At 51.4% G+C, this 25,112-nt stretch overlaps 1 protein-coding gene and 1 non-coding gene across 2 annotated transcripts in view; both read left to right on the plus strand.

Moving 5' to 3' along the window:
• HEXA (hexosaminidase subunit alpha) overlaps positions 1–24,175 on the plus strand; it is a 28,137-nt gene extending 3,962 nt beyond the window's left edge. Inside the window, exons 2-14 of the mRNA XM_010977930.3 lie at positions 11,165–11,254; positions 12,089–12,154; positions 14,397–14,443; positions 14,982–15,092; positions 15,977–16,078; positions 16,547–16,679; positions 17,241–17,421; positions 18,256–18,342; positions 18,607–18,679; positions 19,409–19,592; positions 19,743–19,833; positions 20,517–20,621; positions 21,658–24,175. Coding sequence (XP_010976232.1) covers positions 11,165–11,254; positions 12,089–12,154; positions 14,397–14,443; positions 14,982–15,092; positions 15,977–16,078; positions 16,547–16,679; positions 17,241–17,421; positions 18,256–18,342; positions 18,607–18,679; positions 19,409–19,592; positions 19,743–19,833; positions 20,517–20,621; positions 21,658–21,721 — 1,334 coding nt within the window. The 3' untranslated portion in view covers positions 21,722–24,175. The remainder of the gene's footprint in view (positions 1–11,164; positions 11,255–12,088; positions 12,155–14,396; positions 14,444–14,981; positions 15,093–15,976; positions 16,079–16,546; positions 16,680–17,240; positions 17,422–18,255; positions 18,343–18,606; positions 18,680–19,408; positions 19,593–19,742; positions 19,834–20,516; positions 20,622–21,657) is intronic.
• Positions 12,588–12,722, plus strand: LOC116149444 (small nucleolar RNA SNORA70). The gene has a single exon (XR_004133056.1). It is a non-coding gene; the product is annotated as a small nucleolar RNA SNORA70 (small nucleolar RNA).
• Positions 24,176–25,112: the final 937 nt, after the last annotated feature.

The following is a 25,112-nucleotide window of genomic DNA, read 5'->3' on the forward strand; positions in this document are numbered from 1 at the left end:
CAGGTCTGGAACGCGACGTATTCAGGAGTCAGCCGGGGAAGGTTTGCTGATCGCTTCTCTTAACTGTGGGCCTTTGGCAAATTGCCTGATTTGCAGGAACCAACTGCTGCCTTTTTTTTTTTTTTTTTTTTTTTAACGTGGCTACATTCCAAGCATTTCTGAAGATAATAAGAAGTTACTGATGGGATACACATAGAAGGAAGAACTTGATGATTTTAAAAATGAAACAAAATAAAAGTAAAAAGTCCGAGCCTAGAACTGCCCTTCGTCCCGTCTCCTTCCACTGCGCGTCCTCACCTCCACACAGAAGAGGGAAGCAGGGCGTCGGAGGGTTTTGCCAGTTTGATGCCCTCTTTTTTAATTTGTTTTTGTCTTTAATAGCAGGTATGGGCTTTTTTTTTTCCTTACAGTCTTGCAGGGGCATGTTGTCGATTTCTTAGCCTGTTAAAGGCATAAACCTCAGTCCTTTTCCTATTGATTTGTCTACTGAAATAAGAATGCACAACGTGAGGGCTGTGAGTTTCAGTTTTACTGGGGGGCTTACTGAGAACTACAGCCCAGGAGACAGCCCCTCAGATAGGTCTGAGCAGCTGCTCCGAGGAGGTGGGGGAGGTCAACATGCATGTGGTTTTGGAGAAGGGGGACGTGCAACCAGGCACACCTCCCTGTAGAAGGTCACTGCTAGTCACGAGGAGCAGGTATCTCAGTTCACAATTTTAGTGCTTTTCTAGATATGAAAAGATGCAAGACGTTGGGGTCATAAAATTTTCTCCTGAAAGTATTGAACTACCTGCAGGCCTGTTCTGCCGGTTTTCCTGGGGCACGGGGCGCCTCACTCCTGATCTTTGCCCTGAGCTCCTTTCAGGCTGTGCTGAAGGTCTGCAGCTGCAGTGGCCACCTGCCCAGTCCTTGTAGAGCCCGAGGGCGAGTGACATTCTTTAGGTGACAATCATACAGAAGGAAAGGAGTTTTACTGCCCAACCAATACTTCTTTTAGAAGTGAAAGAGGTTACTCTTACGTTTCTGCATTTTCCTAAACTTCCTCTGCTGGCCCTGGAAATAAGTGGTAAGATTAGAGGCTACGTGCCTCATCAAGCGGTTTACAACTGGATGAGAAGCTTTCTCCCACCTTTGTGGGGTCACAGACAAGGTCAGCTGAAGAGAGTACGCTGGGTCTGTGGAGGGCAGAAAGGCGTGTGTGTGAAGGATTTTCTGTTGTGACAGAGAAATGCGTTTGCTTTTCTTCTCTGTTCCTGGCATTGGTGAATAAGACCTGTTACTGGGTCAGAAACTTCTCTCTTTTATTTCTCCCGCGTCTGTTTTAAGCTTCTGTTATTGCTCAAGCTCCCTGGCCACACACTCAGCCACGATCCCTGGCCAGCAGAGGTGGCTGTCATTGTGTCCACATCTCGCGGTTGGCCGTGGCCTGGCTGTGGGGTGGGGCTCGCTACTCTGAAGTGTGTGCTCAGATGCAGGAATTTTGGGCTCTTGTCTACTCGGGTGTCAGCAAGCAGTCTCCTCTTCTTTTGTAAAGCTTTGGGTTGGGAGGAAGGGAGGAAGGGTAGCTTACCAGGTACACTGTGTCCTAGATGGAAAGTTTAATAACTATCCCATTCAACCTTGTCCTGGTAATAATTAGTACTAGGATCCCCCATCTGGGGCTTTGGTCTTTTGACTAGGGTCACAGTCCTAGTCTGAGGCAGATTCAGAGTCCCAAGCCCATGGCCCTTTTATATATTGGACTGTCAGCCTGTTTGCTGTACAGGGCGGCATCACACAGTAGTGGAGCCTTCAGGCTCCTGTAAGAAGCTCGTGGGGGGAGGGTATAGTTCAAGTGATAGAGCGCACGCCTAGCATGCAGGAGGACCTGAGTTCAATCCCCAGTGCCTCCGTTAAAAAAAAGTAATTGAATAAATAGACTTCATTACCTCCCCGCAACAAACAAACAAACAAACAGAAGCACATGGAAAGCCCTCAGGGAAGCTGCTCCTCTGGTGTGGTTATCCCGCAAGGCACTCTGCCCCCGAGCTCCTCCAGCCAAGTAGCTAAACTGACTTTTTAGGAAAAGGGCAGTAGAAAGTAGAAGGAAACTAGCTTTTATTTAGTACCTGACACTTACTGCGTGTCATGCCCTTTCATCTTCATAGCAGCTCTGTGAGTTCAGTGCTACACCCACCTTGCAAAACCGAGACTCAGAGGTTAAGGAACATGTCCAGGGTTACACAGCTGCAGGGTGGAGCAGAAGTTCCCGTCAGGTCTGTTTGCCAAGACTTTGCTCTTTTCACTGTGCGGTCTGGGGGCGGACTACTCATAACTGGCTTTACCAAGCATTATACCAATAGCCACCTGGAAGACTGCTGGCCCCAGGTAGGATGAAGCCGTGACCACACTCTAGTGTTAATTACTTAATACGGTAATCTCTAACATCTAATTGCTGTAATCCTTAGCACTCAAGTTGTAAATATTTTGATCCCCGGCCCATTGTTACCTGATTCCAGCGCTATTTCTGGCTGGCTTCCTCCCTTCCACTCATCCTTAGTACAGGTAGCGTTTATTAGGCAATTATAATTTGTCAGTAGCGCTGGTCCAGAGAATGTTAATGAGCTGCTCCTGTCCTCAGAGACTTTACAGTCTCATACTACAGAGCTGCAGCAGTCAAAACAGTGTGGTAGATTTGTGATTTAGCGACCTGAATATATTCTGCAGTTCACAAAGACAGGGAAGATGGTAGGAGAGTAAGGGAAGGGGTGAGCAGGCAAGGAGAGAGAGAGACAGCTGAAAGGTTAGAGGCAGGTGAGAATTATAAAAAGTCAGTTTGATTTTGGACAGTTAGCCATACGTATTGAAGCTTGAGAGAATGGATTGGGATGTCTCTGGGGATGAGAAGAAAAGGCGGCCGTGAGAGGGTGTGGAGGAGGATGTAGTTGGGCAAGTGCTAAGCCAGCACGTGGGTTGGTTCTTTGAGTGCTGCAGTCACCGAGGAGGATAGCCAGCCTTGAGGTGGAGAGGAAGACGAGACTAGGATCCAAAGTCTTGGGTAAATAAAGTGACCAGGAAGTTGCAGAGTGTCATGACAAAGAGAGGCTCAAGATTTTACAGCTGAACGTATGAGCCACAAAAGAGGCTTTTTTGGGTGGTGGTTGTTTTGTTTTCCACTTGATGGTAGAGGATGGATGGCCTGGGGGCAGCCCCATATCTCAACCCCGGGATGTGAGAAGGAGCACAGTATAGGGGAAGCAGTATTCCGGGGAGGGCTGGGCTTCGGTCACGGAGGAAACAGACCAGACCGAGGATGTTGGTAGTTAAATAACCATAAACTAAGATTCCAGCGGGCTTGCAGGGGTGGGGTGATGTGTAATGCAGGTGGTTGGTGGAGGAGGGGGAACCACCTTTGTAGGGATGGGAGTGTGGGCCCCAAAAATGAGCAGAGGCGTTTATATATTGGGCAGAGTGACAAAAGATGAGAGCATCTACGCCGCGGTAGATTTCCATGACTATAGGTTGCCAAGGAAGTAAGTCCCAGAGACAAGCAAGAGTTCGTGTATGCGTGAGAATTTAACATGAGATAAAGGAAGCGTTTCCAATCAAAAGTGAAAAGATGTGTTAGTAAATATGTAGGGATGACTGGTTATCCATTTGGAAAAGATTTAAATCTTTCCCTCATGTCAAACACAAAAGTAAGTTAAAGTGTATTAAAGGTGTAAAGACATGCCACGAAACTATTAGAAGGAATTAAAGGAAACGACTTAGTCCCAGGGCTGAGGAGGCCTTTCTAAGCAAGCCAGTAGCGGAAACCATAAAGGAAAAGACTAACAGATTTGACTGCATACAAAGTAAAGCAAAAGAGTCCGTAAGGGTAAAAAGTAAAGGACAAAATGAGGCAAATATTTGCAGCCTTAGAAGACAAGGTTAAAATCTAGAAAGAGCTCTGCAAAAAAGTGCAAAGAATATGAGGGGTGAGTACGAAGCGGTGCTCAGATTCAGTCATTAGTAAAGAAATGGACATTAAAACAGTGCTGTGTTTCTGTATCTGTCAGACTGGCACAGATGAAAAAGAATTCAGATGGTCTAGTTTCAGAAGGACGTGGAAAGATGGGCCATGGTTCAGATAAATCAGTACAGGAGTTTGGAAGAGTAATTGGCAGCATCAAAACTAAAGACTTTCATATCTTTGGCCCACCATTTCCACCTCAGAATTTTCCTACAGAAGTCTCTCACAACCACTTAAAAAGAGAATATATAAATGAATACTTACTCGAGCATTGTTTATCATATCAAAAACTTAGAAGCATTCCCGAATGTCCACAGAGAGAAGGACTTAGAATGTTTTTTAGTTTAAGTGTATCTGAAAAATGGAATTCTATTCAGCACTTCCAAATAATGATGTAGATCTGTATACACTGACATGAAAAGATCTGCAGATCATTTTGGTAAGCGGGAAAAAGTTATGAACTAAAATGTGTGAGGATCTCATTTTTATTTTAAAAATTAATAAATCTATGCATTTACAAGATTGGAAAGGCTGTGCAAAATGTTAACCAAAGTTATCTCTTAGGACCTAGAATTACAGGGAGGTGCTCTCCTCCCAGTAGGGGGAGGGAGGAGGAGGGGGGCGGATTAAGTTTTTGTTTTTTCCAGATTAAGTTTTAGAAGTAGGGAAAAAAGAAAACTTTTAAATGCTTACAAAAGAAGACGGGATGGAGAGCATTCAGAACTCACCGAGGGGCTAGATCGATTGTATTTCTGAGCAGGTATTAGTGGTTTCTGGAGGCTGAGGACTCCTGGGACTCTTGGGAGGAGGCACCAGGGTCCAGACTGCACGGAGCAGCCGCGTGCAGGGGCTCCAGGCACGGGCAGTGGGCTCTCAGACTCCCGCTTTGCTGGGAGAGGCAGCTTGGCAGGGGTGGCCCCGCCTCCTCCTTGGCCACACCGGTGCCCTTGTGCGCTGGCTGCTTCCCAGGCTTGGGATGCCCTTCGTGCTCTGGGTAGCGGGCAAGCCCAGCTCAGGGTTCAAGGTCCTGCTCAGAAGTCCCCTGCAAGGTTAGGCCTCCCTCTCTTTCGGAGGCAGCTGTAGTATCTACTGTAGCCCTTATCATGCTGTTTTGTAATTGTTTGTATTTGTGTCTCACCCTAGACGGTGAGCTCCTCAAGGGCAGGGCCCAGGGCTTGTTTTCCTTTTTAACTGCCCCAGCGCCTAGCGCAGCTCCTGGTGCACAGTAGGTACTCTGTACACCCTGTTTGGAATGAAGAAACGAGTGGGAAATGAATGCTTCTAAGGCCTCTCATGAGGCCAGGTTTGGAGAGAGGAAGCCTGGATACCACATATATGAAGGTGGGAGGGGGAGGGAACAAAGCGGGTTGGAGAACCAGTGTTGTCCCCAGCGAGGAGAGTGGTAGATCGGAAGGGGTGGGACTGGGCCACAGGCTGGGTTCACTTTCCTAGTTTCCACTCCAGAAGTCAAACCAGATGCCACTCTGTGACCAGAATGAGTGATGTTTTCTTCATGCTGCTAAGATTCTGTGCATTAAACCATTAAACCCATTGATATGATAGAAATGTTTTGACTCAGGGAGGAGCAGGGCGGGTCAAGGGAGCAGCTATTATGCACTGAGATAAAAACATAGTTTTCGGGTACCTGGGATGCAGGAATGAGTTCTCCCTTCAGGAGAAGTAGAAAGACCTGAATCTTTTTGGATCTTTGGATCTCAGGGTCTTCAGAGCGGTGTCTGAAAGGACACTTCCTGGATGCCTGGGTGTCTTACCATTCCCCACCCCAGCCCCAGAACTTCAGAAATACCAGGTTTGAGTGTATAAAAGTAATTTCTACATTAACTGTTTGCCATTTATACCCAATTATTGTGCAGCACATTCATTACGTATATATAGCATTAAATATGCATTTAAGAAATTCTAGCATCATTCGTTTTTTTTTTTCAGCAAACATTTATTGAATGACTACCGTGTGCCAGGCACTGGGAATACAGACACAGAGATTGGTCCCTGCTGTTGAGGAACTCACAGCCTTGGTGAGGGGACAGACAGATAAACAGCATATATTAAGATACCTGTTATGAAAAATTTATGTGTATGTTGCTTCAGATCACATAGGAAGGTCTCTTAGGAAAGGGTGGGTTACTGACAGAAACGTTTTAGGAAAAGAAAACTAGGGCTGTTTCTTTCTTTTTTTTTTTTTAGGGCTGTTTCTTAATCAGGTGAGGTACAGAGGCAATGCAAAGTTTGTTTCAGTTGGAGGAAGTGATATGTGCAAAGAAAAAGATGGAGAGAACGTGGTATTTTCAGGGTTCTGTGAAGAGTCCATGGTGCTACTGAGAGTTCCTGCACGGGGGCAGAGAAGGACAAGGCTGGAGCTCACAGAACTATCCAGTGGATTCTGGGCTTCGTCCTGAAAGCTGTGGGGAACCACTGTAGGGTTGTCAGCAGAGATCATCAGAAACTGATTTTCACAGTGAAAGATCACAAAGGATAGTAGATTGAGATGGGATACACATGGAGGCCTGGAGAGCAGCTGGGAGGCTTTTTGTGGTCATCCAAGTGAGAATTCATAAGAGGCTGGATTGAGGCATTGACCCCAGGGGGGTGGGAGGATGGTGATGATGTTCAGAGCTAGTAAAGATGTCGTGGTTTTAACGCTTAGTGGGGTCTTTCTTTTATACTGTTGTAATCTTGGTGCCTAGCACAGTGTGTGACGTGCAGTAGGCAGTCAGTAAACGTTATGAGTGAATGAACTTGTGATCAAGTCAGAAGGACGGGAGGAGGAGGAGGTATCTGGTCTGGGTAAACCGATAGTTGGTCCTTTTATCAAACTGAGAGAGAAGGTCACCCAGGAACGGGAATGAAGGGTTAGTTCAATTTTGTCTGTAAGATTTGAAGTGCTTTAAGTGGAGGTGTGTGCTTGCAGAGCTACCGAAGGGCAGGCGTGGAGAGGCAGGTTTGAGGATCATCAGTCTGGCGTGGGAGTGGGTGACACTGTCCAGAGGAGAAAAGGAGAAGTCTGCAGCCCAGGGGAACACCAGGACGCAGGGGTGGGCGAAGGAAAGGAGCATGAAGAAGCATGTTCAAGGAGTCGGAAGGGAAACCAAGACAGCAGCGTCCCTGGAGCCAAGGGGGTTTAGCTTCAAGGTCAGGGATGTCAGGAGGTCCCAGAAGTGAGTGGTCAGTGGAATTCTTCCTCTGTGCAGCAGGGATTTTTGTCTTGTTTTGATCACTGCTGCACCCTCTACACTTAGAACAGCTGGCACAAAGTAAGCACTCAGTGAATAACTGCCGAGTGAGTGGACGAATGATTGAAAGGGATCCCTTGAATTTAGTGGCAGAAACACAGGCCCTTGGTGAAGGCCCTTTCACAGGAGTGATGGTGAAGGAGGCCAGGTTATAATGGACCGAGGGGGAGACAGGAGGCCAGGGAGGGGCTACGAGGAGGACTGAGGGTGACCCATTCCATGAGCACCTCCTGTGTGCTGGGCGCTGAGCTAAGCACTTCACGCTCATTAACTCCTTTAATCTTCTCAGCAGCCCGGTAAGGTAGGTCCTGTCACGATGACCATTTTACAGATGAGGAACCTGCAGCTCGGAGGGAAAGCACCTTGCTCAGGGCCCCGCAGCTAGAAGCATTAGAGCCACGACGTGAACCCGGATCCATCTGACTTTGAAATTCAGCGCCGAGCTGCCCCGGCTACATTTCCTCTAGGGTTTCTTTGTGACCAGAAGGAGGGAGAGAGAATGACTGAGATGATGCGGAGTTGAGACCAGGGGGACTTGCGAATGCTTTAATGCTGATGGGAGAGAATCAGCAGAAAGAAAAAGTTTGAAGATTTGGGAGAAAAGGAAGCAATTTTTACAAGAGGAGCCTGAGAGCGATCCAGATCCAGAGCACGTGAAAGGAAACCCTGCCCACTGGGATACTTCTGTCGGCGGGGTTGGGGGGTCGGGGGGGGAGGGCAGGGGCAGGTGGGCGGGGGCTCCCTCTGACGGTCCGCTGAAAGAAGGAGGTGATGATCAGGTTAGGACTTGAAGGAAGTGGCACAAGTCTGAAATCGCAGCTGTGGAGACTGAAAACGGGCAGTGGTGGAGAAGGAGATTTTCAGGACGGCATCAAGGGCCCAGCCAAGATGAGACCAGGATGAGGTGCATGGAGGCAGGTGTCCGCTTGGTCCAGGTGGAGGGCTTGCCCACCGCACAGGAGAGAGGACAAGTCGCTGGGAGTATCGGCTAGATTGTGTCTGAGGCGATGGGTCATCACGTGGAGGGCGGCAGGGAGGGAAGTGACGACGGGAGAAGACCGAGAACAGAAAGGAACCAGAATGATCGTAGCACTGGCATCTGGGCTTTTCTGGTGAAAGGGTCTTGGGTTGCCTTGTTCTCAGAGTCCTGCATCCAGAGCTCACCTGTCTGTGATGAATAAGGATGACTTGTGCTAAAAAGGGGGGTTACAGGGGTACAAAACTAACAGTGGGTGTCTCCCTAGAGAAGGAACTGAGGAGGGGGCCAAAGATAACTTTTTGTTGTTGTTGACACTTCTGGGCTGTTTGAATGTTTTTAACTTATTAAATTAAAAGAAAAATACAAACTTTTCAGTGAACCGGAAGAAAAGAGCAGGTTTACGTGAAGGGGTGATGAGACAGGAGGCAGTGGTGGTGGGACGGGATCTGTCCTGGCTCCATGGAGGAGTGCTGGACCCTGGTCCCTCCCTGCCATTGTTTACTGGGAGGAAATGGGAGCCCTGAGACCCGCTCAGCTTGGCAGCAGCAGAACCAGAACCATCCCTTCCTGGTTTCCCAGCTCAGTGCTGTTTCCCGTGCTGCTTCCTGAGCCCTGGGGGCCGCAGACTTTCCCGCTGTCCTGCCCGGGCTCACAGTGAGCGTGCCCGCGATGGCAGGCTGGTCTCAGTTCTTCCCCGCAGCAGGTGTGGGCGTGTGTGGAGGCCACCGGCCCCTGCCTGTTTCCTGTTCCCTTCAGAGCAGCAGCCTGGAGGCGGAAAACCACAATGATCTCTATTTAAGTCCTTTTAAATGACTCAGTGTCCCTCCTGTTTTGCCAGCTCTCACATCACCGCCTCCCCTGGTTCTTCCCCCTCAGAGCTGGTTTAAGGAGCAGCCACGACTCTGTCTTCTTTACGAGCCCAAACCCACCTGAGTCACTGCGAACGCTCAGGACAGACTCTACCCTGAGCTTGCTGGCCCGGGGGGTGAAGGCATGAGCCTTTAAATTAGTGACATTGTTCTAGGGAAGAAATCCTTTCATGTTCATCAGATCTTCAAAGGAGTCTGTGACCTTCCTCTTTAAAAGACCACAGATTTAGAGAATAGAGTGCAGGTGTGTTTTAGAAAAACAGAAATATAACAACAACAATCTGATGTTTTCTTGTCTTCCAAGTAGCAGTTGAGGTAAACCTGGTCCTTGAGCAGCCTCTGTCGTCATCAGGACTGGACGGTGGCAGTTGCGTGTGAGCTGTGATTGCTCCTGTGATTTGGTAGATGGAGGCCCAGGGGATTGACACTGGAGCTCAGGACTCTGCCCTTATTTGGATGCCCGCCTGGGTAGATGTGCACGTGAGCTCTCCACACAGTGATGCTGGGGCTCTGGGGTGTGCGGGGTGGCAGTGGGGACAAGGGGACAAGGGGTGAGGGGCTAGTTTAAGGAAGGATATTCTTTTATAGTTTTTTTGACACCTGCCTCCCAGTGAAGTCCTCCTTGATCTTTGGGATTTGCAGAGATGGCCTGTCTGCTTGGGGAGCGTGGGATGGCCCTGCACGTTCTGCTTTGAACGTGGTCTCTTTCCTGAAAGTCTGGTTGTGCTTCTGTGTTGTGGGTTGAGTTTTCAGGGTTTAGAATGGAGGTGGGAGTTGGCTTGGCCCAGAGTAGCCTCAAATTCTCTTCTCCCGGCAGGGTTCAGGCAGGTGTTAGTGCGGAGCATCAGGGTGTTCACAGGGAGGGGAAAGAATGTGTTTGCTCATGATGTTGGGCAGGGTAAGGCCCCTCATGGGCTTGCTTCTCGGCAGGCCTGAGAGCCGAGATGCAGCCGTGTGGTGTAGCGATCAGGAGGTTTGAGCAGGCTTCCTTGAGGTGGTTCAAGGCTCTTAGGTTCCTCCTGGAACATTTGGGATTCCAGTTTGGTTCTGAATCCTCTTTCCCTGCTTTCTGCCAGACCATCCTACCCCTGACTTTGTATTTCCATAGACGCCATGGATGTTGTGATGTCAGTGGGGGTATGTGTGGCTCCAGAAAGAGGGTAGAGAGAGGGAGTTCACTGAGGCTCAGGCTTGGGGCTCTACAATCAGAACCACCCTGAAGGTCATGGAAGAGAACCCGTGGGAGGGTGGAAAGAGACAGTACATTAGTGTTTTGGCTCTGGCTTTTATTTTTTTCTGCATAGCGTGGGATCTGTAGAACTGTGTTGGATGGTACGTTGGCTCCTACTGTTGGGTGACTGTTGGGCAGAAGCTGCCTTGGACAGAGAGCCTGTTTGGGAAGAGGAAGGAAGGAAGCAGGATGGAGCACCAGCTGGATCACCTCAGGCCGCCTCCGCAGATAGGGTCCTCTTGTCACCTGCTTCACCTGCCCACATGGGCTCCTGTGCAGTTGGAGAGCCTGCACCTGAGCCCCACGAGCGGTGCTGCTGCCAGGGCCAGTCTGCGGCGGCATGGGACGTGTGCGCCGGCATGAAAAGCTGTCCCCTTCCTCAGGAAAACCTGCCAAACAGTGTGTTTGCTCCGACATAACTGATGTACATTATGGAGTCGCATAAGCTCCCCGTGTGGTGACAACCAGTAATGCAGTTTGCAGGTCAGCAGCTCGCCTGCAGACCGTGCTCTGGCCGGCCGTGCTCTGGCCGGCCGCGCTCTGGGGCCGCGTGCAGCTTGGAAGCAGTGCTGTCTTGGAACCGCGTGCTCAGCCTGCACGAGCCCGAAGCAGCTGCTGCCGCTCATCCACACGAGCCAGGGCGGCGGGGGGCACGGCCGAAATGGACAAGGGGGGCAGGTGACTGGGCGGTGCCTGTGCCCAGGGCTTGTGCCCTGTCCCCTTCCCTCTTACCACAGGCATCCAAGCTGCAGAGACTGGAGCTAGGGGCCCTCCTGCAGGGCCTTGGTTTTGCCTGTTGCTTCGGTGGCCAGTCAGCCACACTGAGTTTACCTGTCCTTGCAGAACGGCATACATCAGAGAAGAATTCGTTGGTTGTCCTTGTTGTCACTGCTGGATGTGACCAGTTTCCTTCTCTGGAGTCGGTGGAGAATTGTAAGTGCTACCTTGTTCCCTGTTCTAGAAGAGTAAGCACTGGCTCGGAGCCGTAACTCTGGGTGGCCTGGCCTAAGTTCTGAGGCTGGCCTGGAGCCCTCCATGGCTGTGGGGACCGAGGGTCGCCAAGTGCCCAGAGCCATCTAAGGTGAGTTTTTCCTGTGTGCTCTAACAGCGTCTGAAGGTTGGCTGTGAGACATCACACTGGCTGTTCACTGAGTCCCACAGGACACCTGCCATTGGCACTTTAGGAACTTGCATACGTTACTGATTTTCTCTAAGAGATCCTACCCTGAGGAGAGAAGGCGTTTTCAGCCATTTGAACTGAGAGGAAGCCAAGTCGTTAGTTTTGTGGCTGCCACCTGTCTCCCCTGAGCAGCGGCATTTGGGGACTTCTCAGTCTGCAAAATGAACATTCAAGTCTTAGCTTCTTCCTCACATTCTTGACAGAGTAGCTGAAGCTTGGAGACAGAGGGGAAGGAGGCTGATTTCAGAGGCTTTGGGGATGTCCTAACTTGAACTCACCCCTCCAAGCATCCCTCTGCCCTTCATACTTTCAGCTAAATCTTGGCAGAAATTCGTGTTTCCGGTGGGGAAACTGACCCACAAGGTGAGTAGTGCTTTGTCCCACGCTTCTCACGTGGGGCCTGCACTGGGTGCCATCCTGGCCCAGGCCTGAGTGCTGCCCTGCTTGCTCTGGGAATGTCTCCTCTTTGAAAGAAAAAAAAATGTGACCTTGCTTCTGATTTTTAATCCGCAGATTTACACAGAACATGTGCTTGTCATCTGAGAGTAGAAATCCTTAACTAGTTGGGGTCATTTCTGTCGTTTCAGACACCCTGACCATCAATGATGAGCAGTGTCTCCTCCTCTCTGAGACTGTCTGGGGCGCCCTCCGAGGTAACAGGATGGGTCTGATGCTGGGAGGGAGAGAAGGATGATGTGGGGAGGTTGGCACTGGTTGGGTGTGGGGACAGGACTCGGGGCCCAGCGAATACCCCGACTTGAGGGAGATTGCTTTATGGAGACCAATTGGAGTGTTTCCCCAGCTCCCCGAAGAGGGCATCCTGCTTACAGCTTGTCACTGGGAGTTGCCAGGTGTCAGCCTGTGCAGGGGCAGCCGCTCCCCTGGGCAGGTGCTCTGGGGAAGCAGTGGGAGACCCTGCAGGCTGTTGTCAGGTGCCAGCAGGGGACAGGCAGCTGGGAGAGGGGCCTACTCTGCCACAAACACTGCCGGCTCAGCTCTCACTAAAGACACATGATTAGAGAGGTTCTTTAAGAAGGAAAACTAGATCAAAAGAAATAGATAAATGTCAAAAAAGAGATAAATATTCTGCAGCCAATTAAGCCGACTGTGCTCTTTTCCCTGTGGGAGCGTGGTGTGCAGTGGCTGCAAACAGCAGCCTCCTCGGTTGTGTATGCAGCCTGTTGCCTGTACGGGTTGCCCTAAGGGACCTTGGAGACAGCCCTTTCCAGCGGACGTTCCTGTCCAACATGCTGTCCCCACTCTAGGCTCCAGGCAGGCGTGTGGGCTGCCTTTGGAAAGCCCCAAGGCACAGTGGCCAGGGTTCGTATTGGCCGAGTCAGCATGTCTGTCCGTGCCAAGCTGCAGCACCGGGAGCATGTGATTGAGGCCCTGCATGGGGCCAAGTTCAAGTTCCCTGGCCGCCAGAGGATCCACATCTCCAAGGTGTGGGGATTCCCTAAGTTTAATGCGGATGAATTTGAAAATACGGTGGCAGGAAAGTGGCTCGAGCTGAATGGCTGTGAGGTCATGTACACCCTCACCGTGGCCCCCGGACAGGCGACGGGCCCTGCGCTTGGGGCACCGTCGCGCTTGCCTTGCCTTGCTCATGCCTTCCAATGAGTCCCACTTTCCCTCTTTATTTAAAAAAGGAAATAGTTGTAAAATGTGTAGAAAGCTGTTATTACGGGAGAAAACGAGGGCTTCACCAGCCAGCGGGTGATCGGCCCTTCCTTTTGGTTTACTGAAGAGGTATTTGGTCTCTAGATTCACACTTAGCCAAACACCTCTGCTGCTTTTGGTGAAAGCTCTGCCAGGGAGTGCGGAGGGAAACTCTCACGGAGCCCCAAACCTTGTTTTGGTTTGCCTTTATTCCCTATCTCCTCCTCCCCTCCTCTGTTCTGGAGAAACTGCGTGCCGGCTCGACTCCCCTTTCTTCCCTCTTGTCCTTTTGGTGCGGGTGCTAACGATGAGTCAGGTTCGGGTAGGGCGAGACCTGGGACTTGGGGTGCTCGGCGTCAGGCAGACTGGAGAGAAGCAGACAGGACACTGGAAGTTTGCCTCAACTGAGGTGCTGAGTGACCACGAAGCTCTCGCAGATTCTTAAATTCTGAACATTTGAGACTCTGGGAATCCTTCATAGGGCTGCTGCTGGGTTCTCAGAATGGGGCCCCAGCTATTGAGAACACCCAGTGCCCTGGGCTCAGCCCGCCTGCCCCTGGGCTTTGCCGGAATCTAGGAGTCCGTGTCCAGGGGACTGTGTGGTCGCCCGCGGTGTTTTCTGCTGTCACAGCTCTGCTGCCTGTGGCTGGTCCTCCTCTCAGGCTCTGAAGGGGGAAAGTGGGCGCGTTTTGTCTTTTAGGTCCAGCCATGGAGCCACAAGTCTGGTCTCACTGAGCTTATGAAACTCAAGTTTATGAGCACGTTCTCATGATTCAGTCTGGGAGCAGTGACAGGGCAGTAGACTGGGGCCCCCTTTTTCTCAGCTCCCTTAGCTCCTGATGGGCATTATCCACAGACAGCATTAACCCTTATGAGCTTGCTTGTCCGTGCACACATCCTGTTCTCGTAGGCACACATCTTGGCCTCTCCTCCTAATATCCTTGGGAGTTCAAGGCTTAGGAAATACGGATGAAGAGGCATGTGAGTTGGTGTGTTGCTAGGAGGGGCACAAAGACCCCTTGAAGTGCCACCTCCCAAAATAAAACATGGAGTAAAAAGTAGTGGCTTCCTGCTATCTATCCCCTTTTAATAATTGTTGAGAAGTGTCAAGCTTACACTGCATCCGCTTTCACCGTGGCCCGAGGGTTGTGCTCTGCCACGTGGGAACCTGACAGGTGGCTGCGTCTCTCTCTCCACCTGCCTACATCTTCACCCCGCCTCTCTACCTCCCTGCAGGTCTGGAGACTTTTAGCCAGCTTGTTTGGAGATCACCAGAGGGCACGGTGAGTGTGAGCCCTCAAAAAGGGCTCCTTTTAGATCTCTAGGATTTGCTCGCAGTGTTGAGACTCCTGGAAACTTCTTATTTTGCCTTAAACAGAATCCTGGTGGCTTGAGATGGCCCTCACAAGAGTATATAAGGAGATACAGGTGGAAACTGGTTTGGTAGATTTTGCCAATTGGGATATAAGTCAGTTCCCCTGAATCATTATTTAGTAATGACCTTGAGCCCACACTGCCTTCAGGGACACATTGCATTGCATTGAAGAAAATATTGTCAGGGAAAATCTAGATTCTGTGGGCTGAGTTGTATGTGGGTCAGCTGTATTTGGCTGGCGTGCGACAGCTGCTCTCTGGACAAGTACCTGCTTATGGTCATTAAAGTAGAGGTGTGGGGCGTTCGTGGAAATAGTTACCGTGCAGAACAGTCACAGGTTGGCTTTTCAGGGTCTTGGAAGATGTTCCTCATCCCCCTCCACGCCATCAGTGGATTCCCATGAATTCCCTTTGAATCCTGACATGTTCAATGTTTGGTCCACACAGTTCTTCATCAACAAGACGGAGATTGAGGACTTCCCCCGCTTCCCTCACCGGGGCTTGTTGTTGGATACATCTCGCCATTACCTGCCTGTGGCTAGCATCCTGGACACTCTGGTACCCAGGCCTTATGGCCTTCTTTGCCCTAAGGGTTCCAGGGTAATGGGACAAGGGGTAGACCAGGTGCCATATTCCTGAAGAGTTTTAGAGAGAATTTAATGTAACTTTATGAGCTCCTATGAAAAGTGTAAAAGACGGCCTGCTCCAGGACTCAAAAAAATAACGAAAGTGATTTAAACCTACCCCACTGGCTACTGAGGACCACTCAGGCTGTCTCCAGTGGCGCAGGAGGGGCTTTGGGGAACTGGCTTCTTTGACAGAACAGAGCTAACTTTGTTTGGGACAAAATCGTAGGAAAGAGATGTTCAAAAGCCTTAACGAGGGGTGTCCCTAACAATCTTGAGTCTGATGGGCAGCTTTACCTAACAGCTGCCAGTCTAACTCATAGATCTACCTTTCTGTTCCTTCTCTGATGGAACCAAAGAGGTGGGCACACTCACCAGTCTTGGCATCTGGGATTTTTGGGTTGTGGGGCTGCTGAACTCACAGCAGGCCTCGCAGTTTGGATAAACTCTAGTCAGACAACCCAGAATGAATGTCAGGAGGAAGTGTTGGTCTTCAGAGTGTTGTGGGGCTTTTGGAAGACTCCAGGGTACCACAGAGCTGCAGCCCTCCTCCCAGTGCGCTTGGAACTCACCCCAGACAGAGGAGACACTGCTGCCGTCAGCTGTCTTTGGATGTGCCGGGCCTTCCCCTTCCTTCCGTCAGGCATCTCCGACGGGAAGGTCTGATAGAGACCCTGTGAACACTTGGCAGGAAGCTGGGGCAGGTTGAGCCTGTTAGAGTGTACGGAGCCACCTGCCAGTCTGCCCAGCTTCCCAAGCTTGGGGCTGGAGCTGGAGGAGTGATTCTGGGTTCACAGCCTGTGCTCTGACCTACAGAATGTCATGGCGTACAGTAAATTCAACGTGTTCCACTGGCATCTGGTCGATGACTCTTCCTTCCCGTATGAGAGCTTCACTTTTCCAGATCTTGCCAAAAAGGTATGTCTCGATTTTGTCCAGACCACATTTATGGCTTGAAGTCTGAGCCTGGCTGCGGCCCTGCTGGCAAGGACACCGGCTGGTTTGAGGGACACATTCGCATAGAGGGAGGGCACTGGATTTGGAGTCAAGAGACCTGAGTTCGAGTCAGAACTATGCCATTAATTTGCTCTGTGACCTTCAGGAGATAATTACTCCTGGTCCCAGTTACTTTTTATTTATTTATATTCTGTAAGCTGGGCATAATCCCTGCCTTACTCGTCTCACTGGCATCCTGGCACTCAGGTGAGACGACGGATGTGATAACTTGTGGGAAGTTATGATAAAGTTCCTTGAAGAGAGCCCCTGATACCAAAGGGCTGTGGGTAGATTTCCTGATGCCCGGGGAGTGCTGACAGCACTTTGAGTATCCTCGCCTCTGCTAGTCTTTAGGAAATGAGACCCTGAACGGTGTCCCATGCCTTTCAGGGGTCCTACAACCCTGCCACCCACGTCTACACAGCACAGGATGTGAAGGAGGTGATTGAGTACGCGCGGCTTCGGGGTATCCGTGTGTTGGTGGAGTTTGACACTCCTGGCCACACTTTGTCCTGGGGACCAGGTAGGAGTAATGTCTGGAGCTGGAGGGCGTCCACCGATTCCCGGCAGTGGGGCTGTGGGGTACTGGCTCCTGGGTGCGACATGCCCCAGTTCTCCTTGGTCTCTAGGAGAATGTTTTCCATCAGGTTTTCCCACTGGGAATTTAGATAGGCGGAACTTACTTGGGCAAAGAGGCGCCTTCTCATAGGAGAACACCGGCAGACTCCCCCCCCCGACGTCCTTGTCTCGGCGGCACCCTGGACTGGGAGAGAGATGCTGGCTCGGCAGGGTCGGGCGCACTGCTCTTCTGCCCGGGGGCTGTGTGGGGAGAGCGGGCCGTGGGACCCCCGCTGGGGGAGTGTGTGGGACAGTGGTCTGGCTGTGACCCAGCCCCTGACTGCGTCTGGCTGTGGATATATTTGTTTCTCTGTGACTAAATGCTTCTAATTCCCAGTGTCTGAGAGCCTGAGTGTTCCTTCCTGTGTGCGTGCTGGTCTTCCTCTGTGTGACAGCGCCATCGTGGATGTGGCTGTGTGGGGTCTGTGTGTTAGTGACACTTGTGTGGGCTTCTCTGTTGCCGTAGGTGTCCCTGGATTATTAACTCCTTGCTACTCTGGGTCCCACCCCTCTGGCACCTTTGGACCAGTGAACCCTGCTCTCAACAGCACCTATGAGTTCATGAGCACATTCTTCCTGGAGATCAGTGCAGTCTTCCCAGATTTTTACCTTCACCTTGGAGGAGATGAGGTTGATTTCACCTGCTGGTACGAGCCCTGTGGTCTTCCTGCCCCGGCCTGAGGAATCGCGTTCTCAGAATAGAGATTAGCCCCGCAGAGGCTGCCTCATCTGTCCCAGTCCAGACGGCTCGGGTCTGCAGCCTTTCCTCTCTCCACCTACGAGAGGCCCTGCCTGGTTTCGGCAAGGCTGTGAATGTGAAGCTCTCCCTTCCTCCTTTCGTAGCCTTGGGATATTTATGGAAAAACCAGCTCCGGGCACAGAATTGTCTTGGAAAAATCAAGACAGGGAAAAATAATCCCTGCTTTTGGCAGCCTAAAATAGCCCAGTTGAAGAGTCTGAGGTGGACATATGATAGAGTCTAGTCAGTGTTAAATTGTGAGGTCCCGATCCTCAGATCTGCTCAGCTCAGAAGAGACTGATGGGCTTCTCGGGGAAGCGGGTACTGGAGCTGGGTCTGGGGAGACAGTGGAGAAGAAAACTCGGTGTGGACACAGGGGCAAGGGCGGCGGCAGACGGAGCGCTCATACTCCAAGGGACAAGCAGGGTATGCCTGGGGTGGGGGTTAGAGAGGGAAACGGAACCCGGGGTGCGGAGCCCCGCGTCCAGAGAGACTGAGGACTGTTCTGTTGGAGAGTTTGACCTTGAAATTCTTCAGGTCTAGGCTCAGCCTATGTCAGCAGCGCCCTTTGTCTGGCTGTGTTCAACCACACCTCCCAAATTTGGGGCCGCTTAAGATCCTCAGTTGATTGGTTTTTCAGGTGAAAAGAGGAAGCTGTGGGAGGCCAGGCAACTAGTCCCCAAGCTTCGGGCTTTGAGAATGTCGTCGAAAGAATTAATTCGCATTTTCTTTTGGGATTCAGGAAGTCCAACCCAGATATCCAGGCCTTTATGAAGAAGAAAGGCTTTGGTGAGGACTTCAAGAAGCTGGAGTCCTTCTACATTGAGACGTGAGGAAGGAAGGAGGGGGCGGGGCCCCTGGGGTCACCTTCTGCGGGGTCCTCACCTTCTAGCAGGGTCAGGCCCTGCTGGACCACTCTCTGGGCCCCTGAAGGGGTGCTTTGACATACCCTTTCAGGTTTGGAGTGGTCGGTTCCCAACTGGGGAAGACACTGCTCAGTCAGGAATGGGCCCGTAGCCAGGCGCAGCCCCTGGGCGCTGGCACCCGCAGCCCAGAGCCTGTGGACTGAGCAGACACTCTGTCTATTCTCCAGGCTGCTGGACATCGTCTCTGCCTACGACAAGGGCTACGTGGTGTGGCAGGAGGTGTTTGATAATAAAGTAAAGGTGAGCTGGGGGTGGAGAGAAGGAGCCATTGCCGTGCCTCCCTCTGGTCTCCCATCCTTCCCCTGCCTCTGCACGGACGGGTCCTCCTGGCTGGGTTGGCTTTAACGTTCGGGGTGCTGGGGGTCAGCTCCCCTTTCCCCTCTAAGAAGGTCGCAGAGTTCTGAGCCCTGGGCGTGGGTGTCAGAGCCTCTGTCTTTCCTCACTGCGAACTGATAAAGAGTTACTTCTGCTGTTCAGTTACTTGGGGTTCCTGAGACTGGCATGTTGGCTTGGGTTTTCCTTCCTGCATTGTAGACTAGGACAGGTCTGGGAGCAGGGCTACCTTCTCCATTGTTGATCAGTAAGATCCCAGCTTCCCACTGCTTGCAGGGGCCCTGCAGGAACCTGTCCCATCCCCAGAAGCATCTGGAGACGCCTGGACGTGGCAGCTCCTGTTGAGTCTCCTGGGCCCCACTGCCTGCCTCCTTGCTCATGGCTGGTGTCACGACCTCTGTGTGGACAGGGACACCGCAGGATGGGGGGAGGAGGCAGCAGGGAGCTCTCCCGGGGCCACTGGGATCCTCGGCCTCTGCTCCGAGCTGGGAGCTCGGTGGTTGGGCGTCACAGAGAAATGCTGTGCTGCGGGGGAGCCGAGGGCACACGTGCTGGGCCTGCGTTGCTTGCAGAAGAACGTGGCCTGAGAACCTCCTCAGCTTGGTGCCGTCACCGCCGTTTGTCCGTTCGTGACAGGTTCGGCCAGACACCATCATCCAGGTGTGGCGGGAACAGGCGTCGGTGAGCTACATGAGGGAGATGGAGCTGGTCACGGGTGCCGGCCTCCGGGCCCTGCTCTCTGCCCCCTGGTACCTGAACCACATATCTTACGGCCCTGACTGGAAGGAGGCCTACACGGTAGAGCCCCTGGCGTTTGAAGGTGAAAGGCGGGAGCTCTCCTGCGGGCTGGAGGAGGCTGGGGGGCACAGGCCGGGAGGTGGGAGAATCAGGGCCAGATGAAACGGCCTGTCTGAGGAGAGGGCCACGTCGGGGAGGCGGTTGAGGCCTGTGGTTGCTTGTTTTCCCTCAGGTAGCCCTGAGCAGAAGGCTCTGGTGATTGGAGGAGAGGCCTGTATGTGGGGGGAGTATGTGGACAGCACAAACCTGGTCCCCAGGCTCTGGTAAGGGCTTTCTGGGGACGGGAAGGGCTGGGCGGTGGGCATGGGTTTTCCCTCCCAGGCTCAGTCCCGTCCAGACACCCCAGATGAGAAACGTCCTTTCAGGCCTGAGAGAGGGGCACTCGGTGTAGCTCCTGTCTGTAGGTGGCCTTCGCCTCCCGCCTGACCTGGATGTTTGCTCCTCCGGCCCATCGGGTGTGTTGGATGGAGGTTGTTATCCACCCGCACTTGGCGGGTAGAGATAACGAGGTCTGGAGAGCGCCTTGAAAGAATGTTGCTTTCAGGATGGCTTACTCAGGATCCAGCCCTGAAGGGCATGGCCCCTGACGAGCCTCCTCTGTGAGGCTGCAGCCCCTCCCGAAGTCTGCTTGGGGTGTAGAGTTTACATTCTGAGAACAGCGCTGCTGCCACTGGCAGTAACTGCTCATGGGGCCTTTATGAGGTGCTCTGGCTCCCACGTCTTTGAGAAGGAAGGAGGTAGGATCTCGAGCCCCCTCTTACTAAAGCTGGAGCCGGGCCCTGGAAGTCCCCGGGAGCCCTCCAGCCGGGCTGGCGCTCTGATCAAGGTGCTGATCGCACTCCTTGGCCCTGAGCTAGTCCAGGGCACCTGAACAGGAGGCTGTGGGTGTCCAGCACCCTTGCTGGGAATCCAGGGCCCACCCTGGAGCGTGCCCCCTTTCCTGCAGGCCCAGAGCAGGGGCTGTTGCCGAGAGGCTGTGGAGCAACGAGATTGTGAGCAACCTGGAATCTGCCTTTAAGCGTTTGACATACTTCCGCTGTGAGCTGCTGAGGTGAGCGCCAGGCTGTGGGCAGGTTGGGGCTGAGGACCCCCTACTGACAGGAAGAGAATACTGACAATAGTCAACACTTGTTGAGGCGTACACGTGGCAAGCCCTGTGCTCAGCCCCCTGCCGGCATTACTTCATTGAATCTTCACCAGCCCTCTAAGGGGGATGTAGCTTTATCCCCATTGCAGATACAGGCGGCTGAGGCAAAGAGCAGTGAAGTAACTTGCCCAGAGTTGCTCAGAACCATGATTTGAACCAAGCTGACTTCAGAGTCTGTGTCCTTAGCCATGGCTGGGCTTTTATGGGTTCTCATGACACCTGTGCCCCTGTTGGGGATGGGCCTATGTAAGATGGTTATTTCCCTGATTCATTCACTGACTACATCTTGAGAACCTGGGGGACACAGCCTCGTACAGGGCAGAGTCCAGGCTGAGAACCAAGCATGGGGGCTCTAAGCCTCAACTGTCTGTAATTTGCTGGGTGACTGTGAGCTAGTTCCTTACCATCTCTGAGCACATAGCTTACTTGGGTAGTAAAGCAGGCATGCCTAGAGGTGCCCTAAGGAGACTGGTCAGGTCCTGGAACCTGGAAGGCTGAGACAGAAGGACGGGATTTCATGCCCACACTCTGTGCCTGTCCTGGACAGCGCCTCAGTCCCCTGCTGCCTCCGCACTTGGAGCATTTTAGAACCGTTAACGGGCTCAGTAGGCCAGGAACACTGGGTCCCCCTTGGGCATCTACCTTTTTTCTATGGGGACTGAGTTATTTGGGGCTGGGGCACAGAAACAGGCAGGTTAAAAATAGGGAGGTGTTCCCCAAAGTTCCTGGGTGTCCCTGCTCAGATTGCAGATTGTTGCCAGCACGTGGCCCCACCCCAAGCAAGACTCCGGGACTGGGACCCCGAGGAGTTTCGGTGTAGAGATGCCCTGAACCGGGGGAAGGGGAGACTGTTGGTTGCGGTGGAAAAAGTTGCTGGACCCTAAAACTGACCCCCTTCTGAGGGGCTCATCTTGCCCTGTTTCTTCACGTCCTCCCGCAGGAGGGGTGTCCAGGCCCAGCCCCTCGGCATAGGCTACTGTGACACGGAGTTTGAACAGAACTAAACAAGCAGCCCCAGGCTCCGAGGAGGGTGCTGGCCCTAGGCGAGCGGCCGCGGGGCCAGGCTTCCACTGCAGCCCGCCCGGGGTTGGAGCCCCTCGCCCGCGTGCCCCTGGGCCTGGAGAGGAGGGCGCTGGTGCTGGCGCTGGTGTCCGATAAAGAGTGACGTGGCATTTTTCTATAATAAACATGGATTACCTGTGTAAGAAAAACGTGAGTGGCCCTGGGCTAGGCCTTCTGCTCCCGAGGTGACAGGGCCTGGTACCTGCTGCTGGGCCGGGAAGGAAAGCCTCGGTGCTGCCCTGCTCAGCCTGCGCTGTGGTGCCCCCCCCCCCCCGCCCCGCACCTGGTCTGACACGTGACCCCGTCCTTGACTGGTCACGTCCCTCCAAGTGGGGAGACCACTTCGACCTCCAAGGCTTCTGTATATGGAAGAAGACATCACAGGGGACCACAGACGTTCCGGGCAGTGGTAGGGGCTCCAGCCCCAACCTGGTCTCCCCCTTGCAGGCTCACAAACTTCCCTCCTGTGGAGGGAGCTTTCCTTCTGCTCTGGGTTTCTTGTTACTTCAATTTCATGCAACCATTATTAAATATTGACTGCATACTAAGGTCTTGGCACTGTGGTAGGTGTTGAATTTGAAGGACTTAGTCCCCAGAGGCCCTGGTCATTTCCCAACATACCAGCAACTTCCACTCGTCCCCCCACCCAATTCAGTCCAAAAGCATCTTCTCAGATTTGATGGCACAGCTGAGACCATAAGAGGAAAGCCCCTGGGGGACCAAGAGCTGAGCCTGTGGCTCTGGAGGAGGATCTTGGCCCAAGTGACCAGTTTTCCCCAGGAGGAAATGGCCCACTGCGGGCCCAGACTGCCCCCTAGTGGTTTCATGTTTATAAGCGATAGTGCAGCCCAGAGGCTGGGGCGGCTGGGGAAACAGCTGCTTTAGATAGGGTTTCTTTGACCATTATTTAAGTTCTTTCACCTGGTCCCGGGCTGGAAGGACAATGGAAAGGTCCTCGCATTTCTTTCAGAAAGTTTCCAGTCTAACGAATTCAGAAACGTGGGGAAGGCAGGCCTGAGAAGGGATCTCAGTAAAATTTAGTCCTTCAACAACATCCTTCAGCCCCTCAATCATGCTCCCTTGGCAACCTGGTTGGAGGTGCACCATCCCTGCCTTCTCGTGCTTACTATAGGGACAGGGTGGGTGCCTTCTACCTGCAGAGTCCTCACGGGGACAGGGTATTCATGCAGCCTGGATTAGCCAAGCCCAGGGCTCTGGCCTGAAGCCACCAGGCTCTACGGCCCACACCCACCAGAGGAGCACCCTTACCTCTATTGCCCAGAGAAGCCTTCGAGGTGGTCCCAGGCAAGGACCCTGCAGAAGTGCTGCCATGCTTCAGTGCCCCGCTTCCTTCATCATAACTGTAACATCACTACTGTTTGGGATAATGTTAAATAAAAAGGATCAGACACTAAGTTGTAAGTCTCAAGACAGTGAAGGAGACCATGAAAACACTTGTGTTAAAGCAGTAACATTTTGTGACTTCTTACTCCTCTTAGAAACATTTTCTTTAGTGTTATTATCTTTATAATTTAAAAAAGCCACTGTGGTCTGATCAAGACCTTCAGTGGTGGGATGTGCTGTTTCCCAACCTCTGCCATCATGAGAGATGAGAGCATTTACCTGAAGGTCATCATCAGACCTTGAGCTCCCAATGGGTCAGAGGCAGTGGCCAGAGCAACTTCCCAGCCTCTTCCAATGTATAGAATCACTGCTTCTCCACCTCTCCCTTCACCCGGGCTGTGAATTCAGTGCCCCACCCTGCGCAGGACCAGGCTGCTCTGTGTTCTCAGTACACCACCAGGGGGCGGGGAAGTGTCTGGACGGATCTTAGGGCACAAGGGTCCGCCCCTGCTCTCCTATGACTCTCCTAAGGATGCAAAGCGCCCCTAATGGGGATGTACGTAAAGGAGTAAATGGAGGCCATTCAGCATCCCCTGTCCTTGGTGGGCCTTGAGGCAGTGTGCCGGGTCCCCCTCCCTTCTTGGAAACCTGGTGTTTTCAGGTGGACCTCAGTGGATTAGCGTAGGGATAGGACATCAGAGGACTTGGGGCCCAGGAGCTCCGTAGCACTGGGGGGTTGGGGGGCAGCAGGGGGTGGGGAAGACCGAATGACACTGGGGAAAGGTGAAAACAGGGTTATGTGAGACAGACTGAATTTAATTTATGTTAACGTAGACATGCACGCCTGCTGGCAACGTTCCTAGCATGCTAAAGCTGATACTTCTGTAGTTTTTCTCGGTATCACTTGTAAGATCAGTCAGAACATGCTGTGACAGTTGTGTGTCGGGTACTACTTTTTCCCACTAAGAAAGAAAATGAGTAGGAATTGTGTGCTTTGTCTTAAAATCATTCTGTATTTTTTCTTTTATAAATAAACTCTGAAAATTTGAAAATTGGTGTCCTTTTATACATTAATAAGTAAATAATAAAAATACACACCAACTAATTTCAGTGACAGTTACTTATTGAATTTTTTTCAATACTATTCGCTTTGAGTATAGACGTATATAAATTTTCAGTTTTTAAAAATTCTTCTTGAAGCAGTCCTGTGTGTGTGTATTTTCCTGCATTTTTCAGGGAGATTTTTTAAAATGAAAATGTCCATTAACCTTGCTTATTTTCACAGTAATTACTGTATTCTGACCACATCCATTTTATGTCCCTACCACAGTAAGAACTTTTATTCTTTAATGATTTAAAATATTGCAAACAGAAAAGTGTAGAGAATAAAATAATAACCACCACTTAGCTTTATCACATCTCAGTAGATGTATCTGATTCAGATTTGTTTTCTTTTTAATAGATGAAATATATAAAACAGAAACAAACTCAGAGATAGAGAATATCAACTTGTGGTTGCCAGGGGGGAGTTGGGTGGGAAGGGATAAACTGGGAGTTTGAGATTTGTAGGTATATATAAAATAGATAAGTTTATACTGCATAGCACAGGGAAATATATTCAAGATCTTGTAGTAGCTCACAGTGGAAAAGAATATGAAAATGAATATATATGTATATTCATGTATGACTGAAAAATTGTGCTCTACACCAGAAATCGACACATTTTAAACTGACTATAAACTCAATTTTAAAAAAAGAGATGAAACATTATGTATGTCCCCCTTCCCAGTCCCTTGCTTCCCAAAATAACTACTTTCTAGATTTTATTTTAAATCTCATTTCCTCTGGAATAGCTGATACTTAGCTATGATTTTTCTTCATTTAATAAATTCTTTATAGCTCACTTCCTAGCAAATTAGGAAGGGATATTTTGGAAGCCACTCAAAAAAAGGAGTGTGTATGTGCAGACATCAGCTGGCAGGCAGACAG

The sequence above is a fragment of the Camelus dromedarius genome, chromosome 29 (assembly GCF_036321535.1).
Source record: "Camelus dromedarius isolate mCamDro1 chromosome 29, mCamDro1.pat, whole genome shotgun sequence".
Taxonomy (NCBI): Eukaryota; Metazoa; Chordata; class Mammalia; order Artiodactyla; family Camelidae; genus Camelus; species Camelus dromedarius.